The 14,353-nt window shown below is 44.5% G+C and overlaps 1 protein-coding gene across 1 annotated transcript in view; it reads left to right on the forward strand.

The window, feature by feature from the left end:
• The window catches only part of LOC137340110 (adhesion G protein-coupled receptor A1), a 387,365-nt gene that overhangs the window by 193,089 nt on the left and 179,923 nt on the right, over positions 1 to 14,353 (forward strand). The window contains exon 7 of the mRNA XM_068002423.1: positions 2,076 to 2,289. Coding sequence (XP_067858524.1) covers positions 2,076 to 2,289 — 214 coding nt within the window. The remainder of the gene's footprint in view (positions 1 to 2,075; positions 2,290 to 14,353) is intronic.

Here is a 14,353-nt window from a genome sequence, read left to right on the forward strand (position 1 = left end):
AAGGCTGGCGTGCAGATGAGGGCTGGGAGTTAAAATCTTCCGGGCCTCATGATGCGCAGGACTCGACGGTTTACCATCCCACCGGGAGGTAAAATCCGGCATGTACTTTTTGAAGAAGAAAATGTCTTTTTCACATAGCTTGCAGTCTCTGGAGGATAGCTTTCATTCATAGAGTGCAAGTGATTTGTGTCTGGAAGCAGTAGTTCTTTGTGAAAGAAACCAAAAGAATACAAAACAGATGTAGATTTGATCAGATGTGAACTAAAAGTCATGAAGCTCACTCTGGGGTTTGATGTCATACACATGTGATTAAGTGCCTTTTGGATAACTGCAGAGTTCGGTGGACTATTGTTTACTTGGCCAGCATCTTGAAATGTTGGCTATTGGGGCGGGGCAGGGAGGTGGAAGGTGGAGGGTGGATTTTCTACACCGTAACTATCTTATGCACCCATACTGGATAAATTACAAAGCTAAAAATGATTAAATGTTGTAGTATGAAAAGATTCAGTGCAGCAGATTTCCAATAATTAGAAAATTACTTTCTGTCTCACTCATTATCTGTTCATAGAGGACAGTGCTCGCAAAAGACTCTCAAGTAATGTTGTTATTGCTGCAATCGTAATTGGAAGTGTCAGATTAATTTGACATGAAGAAATGTAAACTACAATGCTGAAAAGTTGATTGCATGTAATTCACAAGTGCGTATTTAGTAATTTGAATCCATGTGTCTGGCTGTACTATGTCAGAGTACAATTCTACTAGTGTAAGGTATCATGCTTGGAAACAACAGAGTACAGATGGAAAAAAAACACATTTTGCAAATGTGTTATGGTAATGAATGCAGTGGCTGGCTATGTGACAGAGAGTCTATTGATTGCAGTTTATTTAACAGCTTGCAGCATGGTAACAGGTTTCAGTCAGTAAGTTACTTTATCCTCAGCTGTACTGGAAAGAATTATAGGGCTAGATTTTTTGATCGGTGCGATTCGGGCATGCAGGGGCCAGGAAATGACACGTTGCAATATTTTACCTTCTCCCTAAGGCAGTAGTACATTGTGCTATTTCCTGTGGATTTTCATGTTGGTGGACAGTACTCTTGCACAGAATATCCTCTTCAGAATGTGCGAGAACTTCATTAACGTGTGCAATCTTATGCAAATGAAGTCTCCTGCAATTCTCACTTCTCAATGCCTGATTTGCACTGTACGCAAAGCCTGCTCATATAAATGGGCGTTAAAGGCCAGCAAAGTATTCTCTTAAAGGTCACTTGCTACAATTTAGAGTGCTGCTGCTGCTAACCTTGTTATAATACGTGGATCTTTCAGCACTCTTCTCTTCTTGAGGCACATGAAGAGGTTGAACATAGGAACTCCAAGGAGTTTGTCTGCACGGAGGCATTTGTTCCACGCCCACTCTCATCCATTGACCCCTGCATGCAATAGAAAGAGGGGGAAAAGAGAACTGTTGAAAGTGCAAATATTGTTGCTTTAAAATTGCATATTGTTCCTTAAATGGAAGTAGATGTGTAAACCTGTTAACATTTGAGTAAAAGTTAGGCTATGCCAGAGTTCCTGGCTACTAATGTATATGCTACTCCTGTTGAACTCTACAGACTTTCATGTCGAGATGCTTCTCACTATATGCATCCCCCATAACCGAATAATCCTGTGCCTTTTACAAAGGGAGAGCAGGTAACTGGTGAGATTAAAGCAGAATGATTAGGGTATCTGATGAGAAAATGGTGAATGATACAAGCTACTGTTGGTTAAGCAGAGATCCAAAGATTTGGTGATGGGGATATATCAATACAGGAAATATAATATGTATATATCTACATACAAGAAATAAATCCTATGGGAATTAGAAAATGGCATATTTAACATACTGTAACTTGGATTAGAACTAACCATTGTGAAATGATTCCTGTGAATATTGTGAAGAAACATTAACATAAAAGTATATTGTGTTTTTTACATAAATTAATATTTTTTGTGCTGGGCATTGATGATCTGAAACCTATTTTCTACTTATTCAAGAGTTGCTCACTATGTTAATTTACAATTATTAATTTTCAGATGGTCCTCTGGAGCTGCCTTTGTTTCAGATGATCCCATCCCGCCGACAAGTAGTATTCCATGGTGATCGTTTGCCGTTTCTGTGCACTGCAACATATGTGGATAAAACAACACACATCCAATGGCGCCATAGTGGGAAAATAATGGCAACAAATGAAGATAATGAAATATTTGTAGAACCAATTATGATTCACGACTGTTGTTTAATATCCAGGTACTGACATCCTTTGTGTTTGCTGTTGAAGTATAATTGAAATATTTGCTAGTTAATCATTCTAGTCTGTTTGTGTTTCTTGTTACATCTTAGCTCAGACCATATATTTTGTGCAACAGATTAACTCTGGATTGCTCTGCATTATTGCATAATACAAATGGCATGTTGCAGAGTGTATATCATTGGGCTGGAACATAACCAAATTAATGGCTGAAGTCAAAGCAATATTGCACACCATTGCATCGTCCTCGGTAGTGAGTGCCACCTTCTGGAGTAAAAAATAATTACAGATACTGTAAACATTTTAGTACCACTTACATAAGGTCATAAGAAATAGAGGCAGGATTAGGCCCGTTGAGCCTGCTCCGCCATTCAATATGATCATGGCTGATCTTCTACCTTAACTCCACTTTCCTGCCCTATCCCCATATCCCTTGATTCCCTTAGTGTCCAAATATCCATTGATCTCAGTCTTGAATATATACATTTGCCTGAGGAAGGAGAAAATCTCCGAAAGCTTGTGAATTTAAAATAAAATTGCTGGACTATAACTTGGTGTTGTAAAATTGTTTACAATTGTCAACCCCAGTCCATCACCGGCATCTCCACATCTTGAATATACTCAACGACTGAGCATCCACAGCCCTCTGGGGTGGAGAATTCCAAAGATTCGCAATCCTCTGAGTGTCGAAATTTTTCCTCATCTCAGTCCTAAATGGCCGACCCCTTTTCTTGAGACTATAACCTCTAATTCTAGACTCTCCAGTCAGGGGAAACAGCCTTTCAGATCTACCCTGTCAAGCCCTCTCAGAGTCTTATATGTTTCAATGAGATCACCTCTCATTCTTCTAAACTCCAGAGAGTATTGGCCCATTCTACTCAATCTTTCCTCATAGGACAAACCTCTCAGCCCAGGATTCAATCTAGTGAACGTTTGTTGCACCGCCTCTAAGACAAGTATATCCTTTCCTAGGTAAGGAGACCAAAACTGTACACAGTACTCCATGTGTGGTCTCACCAGAGCCCTATATAATTGCAGCAAGGCCTCCTTACACTTATACTCCAACCCTCTCGTAATAAAGGCTAACATACCATTTGCCTTCCTAATTGCTTACAGTACCTGCATGTTAACTTTCTGTGATTCATGTACAAGAACACCCAAATCTCTCTGACTACCAACATTTATTAGACTCTCACCTTTTTAAAAAAAAATTCTGTTTTTCTATTCTTGTAACCAAAGTGGATAATTTCACATTTCCCCACATTATACTCCATCTGCCACCTTCTTGCCCACTCACCTAACCTGTCTATATCTCTTTGCAGCCTCTTTGTGTCCTCCTCACAGCTTACTTTCCCACCTAACTCCATATTTTCAGCAAACTTGGATACATTACACTTCGTCCGCTCACCTAAGCCATTGATATAAATTGTAAACCGTTGAGACCCAAGCACTGATCCTTGCGGCACCCCACTAGTTACAACCTGCCAACCCAAAAATGACCCATTTATTCCTACTGTCTGGTTTCTGTCCATTAACCAATCCTCAATCCATGTTAATATATTACCCCCAATCCCCTGAGCCCTAATCTTGTGTAACAACCTTTTATGTGGCACCTGATCGAATGCCTTTTGAAAATCCAAATATACTACATCCACTGGTTCCCCCTTATCTACCCTGCTAGTTACATCATCAAAAAAATTCTAATAAATTTGTCAAACACGGTTTTCCTTTCATAAAACCGTGTTGACTCTGCCTAATCATATTATGATTTTCCAAGTGCCCTGTTGCCACGTCCTTATTAATAGATTCTAGCATTTTCCCCAATGCTAATGTCAGGCTAACTGGCCTATAGTTCCCTATTTTCTCCCTCCCTTCTTTCTTGAATAACAGGGTTACATTTGCAACCTTCCAATCCACAGGAACCGTTCTAGAATCTAGGGAATTCTGGAAGATCAAAACCAATGCATCCACTATCTCTGCTGCCACCTCTTTTAAAACCCTAGGATGTAGGCCATCAGGTCCAGGAGATTTGTCAGCTTTTAGTCCCATTAATTTCTCCAGTACTTTTTCTTCACTAACCTTAATTGCTTTAATTTCCTCAGTCTCATTAGCCCTTTGGTTCCCCACTATTTCTGGTATGATTTTTGTGTCTTCTACCGTGAAGACAGATACAAAACATTTGTTTAACGTCCCTACCATTTCCTTATTCCTCATTATGATTTCTCCTGTCTCTGCCTCTAAGAGACCCATGCTTAGCTTTGCTAATTTCTTCTTTTTTACATACTATGTTTTTATATTTCTTGCTAGCTTTCTTTCATATTCAATTTTCTCCCTCTTTATCAATTTCTTGGCCATCCTTTGCTGATTTCAAAACGCTCCCAATCCCCAGGCTTACTACTCTTTTTGGCAACATTGTAAGCCTCTTCATTTAATCTAATACTATCCTTACCTCTCCTACTTAGCCACAGTTGGATCATTTTTCACATGGAGTTTTTATTCTTCAAGGGAATGTATATTTGTTGAGAATTATGAATTATTTCTTGAAAAGCTCGCCATTGCTTAGCTACCGCTGGGTATTCCCTACTGGGTCAGCAAAAGAATTTAGGCCCAAATTTCAATATTATTAGTAACTTGCAAAGATGGTGTAAATGAGCCTTGTGATTTTATTTAACTCTTGTATTTTTTAATATTAAGTTTGAAAATTTATTCATTGCTACAAAGCAAATATGTAAATTAGATACATGATAAATTTATGCAACAAGCACCAATCTATGGGATGATCATGATTCAAACCAAGTGTATTGTGCTGATATACTAATTCTGTTATGTGTTTGCGACATACGGCATTACCAACAACACGTGAATTAGTTACTAATGCTTTGGACCATGAATGATGCAGGTATCCCCAATTACCAAGCTAAGTTCATTCTCTCACCACTCAGCTGTATTATTTTACGGGTTAAATGAAAACCTTAGTTTTGTACTCTTCAATTAAAATAGCACAGTCATGGTGGCCTGGACTTACCATATCATAGAACCAAGAAGACCCATCTAAAATTCACACTTGGGCTTCTTCCAGAGATTGTTTACTTGGTTGTTTGGAGAGGGAATAGTAAGGGACTATGAAAGTCGCAACATGTCGAACCATCCAAGTCTTTGTGGCAAAATAATTTTTTTTTCAAAAAGACAGCAAATTAAATTGAAATCAAGCGCTTACCAGTCCTCTGATATTTGAAGCTTCTTCATATTACAAATTATACCAATCAGAGTGTTAAATGCTGCCATGGTTATAAATTTCTCAATCCCTCTCCTCTTGAAGTGCTTTTGGTTTATTATTTTATGGGTAATGACATTTCCTGCTGAAGTCCTTCAGGTGGGCTTTTGTGCCACTAGCTCCCATTTAAAGCTAACAATGGCAGCAGTGTAGTTTGCTTGAAATGAACATTAATTCACAGTTGAGGTGGGAAATTGATAATATTTCATGTTTTCTATGAAATGTTTCCAGTTGTCTTGAGTGTCAAACGGGAGAAAAGAGCAGTTTAGTATGGATACCTGTTTGACACCGCAAAAGAGGGCAAGCTCTAATCATGCTGCTAACGGACACTTTAGCCCTCCACACATGCATGTGGAGAGTTTCAACAGTCAGTGTCAGACTGGTTGGGAAGATAAATTGTTTTTCTCGCAGTAAGAACGACACTGGGCTCGAATTTAGCAGGCCTGCGGGTTCCCAGCGGGTGGTCCTCCGGGAGCGTCGAAAACGCGGACGGGTAATTGTTCGCGTCCCCCACGCGATCGCGGGATAATTGGACCCATTAAGGCCTGCTTCCGGGTTCTGCGCTCCCCAGCTGCGTGCCGGCCGGCTGCGCATGCGCAGTACCGTCGACGCGATGTAGGAGCTCCAGTTAAAGGGGCAGTCTCCCAAAGCCCCTCCTGCTGCAAGCAAGAGGTCTGGGAGAATGGCTCAACCAAGGGGAAAGGCTGCGCCCCGTTTTTCAGATCTGGCACTGCAGCTGATGCTGGAGGGCGTGAGGAGGAGGAGGGAAACACTCTTCCCTGAGGATGGGCGCAAGTTCCCTGCCGCCGCAACCAGGAAGGCATGGGCAGAGGTGGCGGCGGAGGTGAGCAGCAGGGGCAACACCCCAAGGACTTGGGAGCAGTGCCGCAAGCGCTTCAATGACCTGACTAGGTCTGGCAAGGTGAGTACACCAACGCACCCTCCCACATCCCGTCCCCACCATCACGCCAAGCAGATCACAACCCCCTCCTGCACAGCCACCACTGCGCTCCATCAGCAATCCTCACAGCCACTCATTCACCATCCTCGCCGTGCACGCAAGTACCCACCGTCCCTGACCCCACCCGAACACTACCACACACCCCAATCCCCATGCAATGGGATGGGCACGTGGCCCACACTTCCTCCCATCCGTTCCGCGCCACGCTCAACCCAACCACACCGATGCTCGATGCGTCTCACGATGCAAGACGCACCCACTCACACATCTGTGTTTTGCCTTCACAGGAGAAGAGGAGCAAGAACAACCGCGAAAGGGCACGCACCGGAGGTGGGCCGCCGCAAGTGGTGGAGCTCACCGACGCAGAGGTGGAGGCGCTCGACCTCGCCCGCACGCGACATTGCCTGTCGGTGGCCGATGGCGAGTGTGTCGCTGCCGAAATGGGCGGTAAGGGAAAGCTGACACTCAACACCCATGATCGCGAGTGACCGTATCATCACCTGCCATCAGGCGCACTGTCAAGTTGGTCCACATGCCTCAAAGTGCCCTCTGTTCTCTTGCAGGTGCGTCTTTGGATCAAGCGAGCATGGAGGGCGATTCCTCAGAGGACATGGCGGTCTCTGAGGGTGCATCGTCACATCAGAGCCAACCATCCACCAGCGCAGAGACACGCACCTCGGTGGGTCCCCCTCGCCAACTAGTTGGGGTAGCACTTGGTGAGTCACTGCGCACGAGTGAGCATGAGCAGACCCTGGTGGCAGGGGCAGCCGCGGAGGGTCCGCGACGGAGGGAGCACTCATCTCCAGGCTCTGCTCAGCCGGACCCAGATGCTGAACCCAGGGGGCCACCAGAGAAAAGGAGAGTCGTCGAGGGCCACCAGCTAATTGCTGAGGTGCTGGCAGAGGTGCCGCGCGCATTGTCCACAATAGCGCAGGCGATGGAGGAGTCCACCTCCTGCATGTGGGCATTGGTGGCGCAGGCACAGGAGGGTACCGACGACACAGTGTCGCAGGTAGGTGCGGGACTGTCTGCGGTGGAGGACAGGCTGGCCTCCCTCGAGCGTCACGCACAGCTCCACTTCGAGTCCTTGCAGGCCCTCACAACGTCTGTACGGATTCAGGGTGAGCAACATTCCGACGCCACCAACAGGCTGAGGGATACACTAGGGGTGGCCTTGCAAGGCCTCACACATGCCATCCAAACTGCCGTCCAGCAGGGTGGAAGGGGTGATGTGGGCCGAGGCCAAGAGAGGGATGATGGTGACCGGGGACATGGAAGCGGGGACGCCTCTCAAGGCGTCCCCACGTCCCACCCGTCGCCCACCTCTCAACCAGCACCCGCAATGGTGCCTCCTCTCCAGGTGGCCGAGTCTGCCCCTGCCCCGGTGCAGGAGGAGCAGTCTGTGGAGGTGCCCTCACGGGCACCGAAACCCAGGGGCCGTCCGCCAAAAGCATCTACCCGGTCAAGGCAAGAAGACGAGCAACCTGCCACTACCTCTGCTGGAGCCACAGGGGTAGCACCACGTAGGGGTTCCCGGAGAAGAATTCCAAAGGCCTTATAATCACAAAGGGAATACACCAGGGTGTTTATTATTTTGTACTTTGTTTCTTAAATGATGTCACATTCCACATATTAAATAGTCTATTCTCACCACTCCTGCCACCTCTCGTCCATTCTTCCGCGGCTTGTGCAGTAGTTGCGTTCCGTGGAGGCCATCATGACGGCGAACACCTGCTGCCACCCATTGGGCACACTGCTGTGGGTGCAGGATTACTGGCAGCACTCTTCAGTGGAGGGGGCTGGTATGGCCGCTCGCATGTGCAGGTGAGGAGATGCGAGCGCCTCGCAGTGTCTGACTCTAGGAGAACCGTTGACGTATGAGTGCGTCCCTGGCCCGGCGACCATCCCGGTGAGTCGCGGCTCGGCGCATGGGTCGTCCAACATCCTCGGGCGCGTCCTCCTCCTCCTCCTCCGCCTCCGCCTCCTCCTCCTCCTCCTCCTCCTCCTCCTCCTCCTCGCCCTCGCCTTCCTCAATGTGGGTGGCGGGTGTGGATGGGGCCTCCTCCAGCGGCACCCCTCTCTGTTGGGCCATGTTGTGCAGGGCACAGCAGACAACTATGATTCGTCCCACTCTGAATGGTGTGTATTGGAGCGCTCCCCCAGAACGATCAAGGCACCTGAAGCGCATCTTGAGAAGCCCTATGGTCTGCTCAATTGTAGACCTGGTAGCAGTGTGGCTGTCATTGTACCGACGCTCCGGCTCGGTGATGGGGTTCCTCCGAGGTGTCATGAGCCACGTGTGGAGGGGATACCCCTTGTCGCCGAGGAGCCAGCCGTTGCCGGCGTTGGGTGCCTGCAGGATGGGCGGGACGGCGGACTCCCTGAGGACGAAGGCATCGTGGCAGCTGCCGGGGTATCTGGCGCACACGTGTAGGAATCTCTGGCGGTGGTCACAGATGAGCTGGGCGTTCATGGAGTGATACCCCTTCCTGTTGATGAACAGCCCTGGCTCATGCGGAGGTGCCCGTATTGCGATGTGGGTGCAGTCGATTACACCCTGCACCCGTGGGAAGCCGGCCATGGCATGGAATCCAACCGCCCTCTCCATCTGGCTGCGCTCGTCCATGGCGAAGTTGATGTAGTGGGAGGCCCTGCGGAACAACCCATCGGTGACCTGCCTTATGCACTTGTGTGCAGAGGACTGACAGACCCCGGTGATGTCCCCGGTGGCACCCTGGAAGGAACCGGATGCGAAGAAGTTGAGGGCAGTGGTGACTTTGACGGCGACAGGTAAGAAGATGCTGCTTGGTCCATCAGGGAGCAGCTCGTCGTTAAGGAGGCTGCAGATGTCGGCGACTACCTGGCGATTGACTCTGAGCCTCCGTATGCACTGCTCCTCGGAGAGGTCCATGAAGCTGAGCCTCGCTCTGTACACCCTGTGCGGAGGGTAGTGCCTCCTGCGACGCATCTCTCTCTGCGGTTGCCCTCCCTCCTGCTGTGCAGGTGGGTGTGCCGCAGCACCGTGTTGGGGGGCCCCACCTCTCCGAGGCGGACGGCGTGGACTGTGAGGCTGCTGGGGCTGGTCATCCTGTTCGTCCTCCGACGATGTCAACGCACCACCCATCTGGCAGGTGTTGGTGTGAGGGGTTGTGCAGGGTAGGTGGGTGGGTCCTCGGACTGGGGCTGCGGTTTCGTGTCGGTCTGTCCTCTGGCTTGGCGGGGGTTGGTGGAGGGCAGGGGTTGCCCTATGTGACGCGGTGGCCTCCTGCGTGGGTGAGGGCGCTCCCCCGTGGAGCGCACCTTGGCACCTGGCACAGGCTGCTGGCTGCAACACGCCTGGTTTGAAGGGTCCTGTTTCCCCCAGTGTGGGAAACTGACTGCTTTGACCGTAAAATCCCACAGTTCCTCTTTTGACAGCTGCTTCAGCTCATTAACTGACCACAACGAGCAAGTTAAGTGCTCTCAAGTGGAACCCCGCTGGCTTTAATTGCCTGCGGGATTCCCACCAGCGGGGCTTGCGCGCGCAGCCCCGCACGTCAGCGCGGTACCCGGAAGTGGCCGGGATTTCGTCCGATTCCGGTCACGTGATCGGAGATCGGGATTTTCGGGGCCCCCCCGCTGGAAACCCGCAGGTAACCCGACCCTAAAATCGAGCCCACTGTGTCTGTCTGGATCAGGATGGAGCAGTATTGCTGCTGGGATTTGTGAAGTTCAATTATCTAATCCTTCCGTCTTACAGTAACTGAGCTATAACATGTACAAATGGCCATACTAGGTTAAGGTAAATGGGGGAAAAGTTGGGTAATATAAATTTCTGTAGATAAGTATGGAGCATGTGGTGTTTTTGAAATGATAGATGAAATAAAATGTATATAGAACTTACAACATTCAGAACTGTTCTAGACCCATGTATCAGTGTCTCTAAAAAAGCATTTCTAATCATTTGGAAAACAAAACCACTGACATACATTTTACTCATATTGATACCTGCCTGACAGATTCAAAGCTTCTACTGTTATTATTTTTCCCAGCTATTTATAGTACTGTTATAATTCTGTCTTAACTAAAACATGAATGCAAGCATGCTCGCACATTTTTATTAAGAACTCAAGGCAAAGTTACTTTGTAGCTTGTAGGTGTGCACAGACACTGGCATTTCAAAGCTGGTACTTTTGTCCTTTTTTAATTTAATTACATATAATTTGGTGTTGGGCTGTAGCAAAGCATTGTGACTTCATAGCTTCATCCATGTGGGAGGCTTTAGACATTATTTTAGATCAAAAATAGCATTTGAGAATCATGAATTGAGGGTTAGAGAGGGTGAGCAGTGTATCAAATGATTGAAAGAAGTCATGGGCAATGGGCATGGGTACCAAGGCAAGTAGAGCTGGATTGAACGGAGCTTCAAAGCTGCGATTAAGCTTCAAAGCCAGTGGAGCACTAAAGATTGAAGACTTGAGGCAGTCAGAATTTGCTTCAGCCTTGATTTGAATCTTTTTTATTTTAAGTTTTTTTTAAAAAAGCAAATGTTTTATGTGTTTACTATCACAGTCAAATTATAAATTATTGGTTAATTGCTGCACAATGTTCTCTATTTCCTTGGAATGAGCTGGGAAAAGTTTTGCCCAAGCCTTTAAGTTTTTTATTTAAACAAACTGCCAACCATTTGTAATTCTCTGTGTAAATTTGCTTGAGAAGTGTATCAACCATACTATTCGTGAATTATTTAATCCTTTACAATTAGCTTCATCATCCACATCCCATACAGCATGTTGTTGCTTCAGAAGACTTTACTGTGATTATTTACTGAGGTGAGCTTTATAAAAAATACACTTTATTTAAAGGGACACTATTGTCATGCTTGAACATAGAAGCATACGCAGTGAAGTGATCAATTACATGATGTTGTGTTTGGGGTTATAAAATGTAAAAAGACTACACTGCAAAACTTTATGCTGCAATGGGTATAGGGCCAGCTATAGTGAGAATTTTCAGTGGCCAGTTTGGTGGCATAAAAATGGTGTATACTTGTAACATGCTGCTCTAGCAGCATACTCTAAGTGGACACTCTTCAATACAACCCCTTGTATGTGCAGACTTTCAGACCAATTGAGAGCTTCTGCATGTTGAATAAATGTCAAGGTCACAGTCCAAGGCAGTTAATTAGAATGAGCAAGTGAGTTTTTCTGTGTACCCCGTGACCTTGACTTTTATAGCTGTTATGGTATTTGGAATATAAAAAAATGATTCTATTTCAAAGATCTGCATCCTAGACTATTTCTAGCAGAGGTACAAAATCTCTTCCCCCCCCCCCCCCCCAGCCCCCCACCAAAGAAATACACACCGTAGATGATATCAGAAGACATCCACATCAGGTAACAGATGTGCGGCTGAAATGCAGCACAGTATGACTGTCAATGTATTATTAAAACACAGTTGCAGTCTGTTCCCTGCTGTGACATTTTTGAGATAACGCAATAAAATAAACTGATATGATCGCATTACAAAATGAATAAATAATGCAATTGTTGTATGTGAATAGGGTTAGCACACAGATTCAGTTTAATATCTGAGCTACAGTAGTTAAAAGGTACAAAACACAGATGTCATCCGTCTTTTTCTTTTGCTGGCTGCTTTGTGCTTGTTGATAATCTGATCTGAGAGTAGGATCCCACTTTTTCAGGTTTAAATTACAAGTGGCTGTGTGAGAAGAAATATATTTTTATGCTGTCAATATGTAGAAAGTCCAGTCACACTGGGAGAAACAAATTTTCAGAGTAAATTACTTTGCTAGCTCAGTGAAATACTGCCTTGTGAAACTGTAAAAACTCTACAGATTATAGATATGATCCACCTGAAAACAAACAAATATATTGAACCCCCCCACTCCAGGAAAAGACAAATACTTCTGGTGACATTAGCTGGGAAAGGGAAGACTTAAAAAGTGCAGTGAATAAGCTATCTTGCACATACTTGATGGCAGGAGAGGCTGTAGAAAATGAGACCATAATGCTGCAGGCACAAATTGTATTTCGGCATGGTGCCAGGGCAAGAGAGAAATGAAAACAATCTGGGTGTGCTTTATATAAGTGAGGTAAGGAGCTTTTTCTCATTCTTATGTTCTTGCTTGACTATTCTGAAAACTCGTAATTTATCAATCAGTTTGATCTACCTCTGCATGTGATTATTTACAGGACATAAACACATTTAAGATCTTGGTTTCTCTTATTATGAACTAGAAATCATAGAATGTGTCTTTTACATAGGAATTGCTTCTTATTAGGATATAGGTTCCAGTTGGTCAAGTTCACATATGATCGTATTACAAAATGAATAAATAATGCAATTGTTGTATATGAATAGGGTTAGCACACAGATTCAGTTTAATATCTGAGCTACAGTAGTTAAAGGTACAAAACACAGATGTCATCCGTCTTTGTCTTTTGCTGGCTGCTTTGTGCTTGTTGATAATCTGATCTGAGAGTAGGATCCCACTTTTTCAGGTTTAAATTACAAGTGTGCACCTGTGTGTACTATTTTTACACCAGCATTAACTTGATTTGAACGTTCCACCCTGTGGTATTGGACATTGCTAATTTAACTGAAGTATCTGATTAAACAGGAAAATACCACATATTTGTACCTCATCCAACTAAACCCTTTGGGGACCTTGACTCCTACATTAAATTAGGACTAATATATATTGCACTTTATTTACATGTTAACCTTTTAGATTTTAAATCAATGTAAATACTCAATGACATATCTACTTAGCTTGCTCAGTGTAATTTTAATGTATTCACCTCAGTTTATATCAATTGTTAGATCTAGTTAAGGGATTTTTGTACATATACATTTACAGGATTAGCGTTGTATTATCTACCAAGTATATCCTTTGAATGTCAGCCTTTATGATCTCATTATGTAAAGCGTTCAGTTTCTTTGAATGTGTCTGGATAGGTAGATTATCTGTGAATAGGACTAATGGAGTCATAACAAAAGTGCAGCGAATAGAGTGACACATTGAAATGTAGTGCCAATAAAAGATTCAATGAGGTAATTTCTCCTTATTAGCTTCACATTTGCTGTTTTCTTGACACAAACAAAAGATGTAATATTTACCCAGAATGTTCTTGCATACACCAATCATTATTAACAAAAAAACATCTGGAAGTTCAGGGCTTTTGTGAGCCAGAAAATAAAGAGACAGCCCTCTTGCAATACAGCCCATTTTCTTTGATTTTCTTTCATCAAAAGCAATAGGGATAGTGTGAAAAGACAAATAAAAGCTGTATAAACCATAAGCGCAGTTGTTAATGGTATTGAACTATCTGTGAAAGAGTGGGATAGGATTATTATTTCAGGAGTTTGTGGTAAGAAGGGACCATTTGTACATCAATATCTAAACCAATTTCTGATGATGCACAAACAATGCAACCACTTGCATTGGTCACAGTATATGCAATGATTATAGTGTCTCTGCAGCTGGATTGACTATGTACTATTTAAATGAACTTAAAAATCATTTTAAAATCTAACATAGCTAATATTTTAATCTGGAATGTTCTTGAATTAGTTATTTTAAAGTCAGTTTAAAAACTAGGTTATTCAACAAAAGTCACGCTTGAAGTAAAAGAAAAATCATTTTGAAGAGGCTTTTTTTTAGAGCCAAGATCCTCAAATGTGTGCTTTGTTTATAAATTGTACCGACATCCAGTCTGCCCAACCAGTTCCTGGCAATCATTGAGCTAGGAACTGGCAGCAGTGTGGATGTCAGTTGAATTTATAAACATGTACATTTAAGGATTTCTGTCTCACCTAGAAAAAT

Source organism: Heptranchias perlo, chromosome 21, assembly GCF_035084215.1.
Source record: "Heptranchias perlo isolate sHepPer1 chromosome 21, sHepPer1.hap1, whole genome shotgun sequence".
In the NCBI taxonomy this organism is placed as follows: Eukaryota; Metazoa; Chordata; class Chondrichthyes; order Hexanchiformes; family Hexanchidae; genus Heptranchias; species Heptranchias perlo.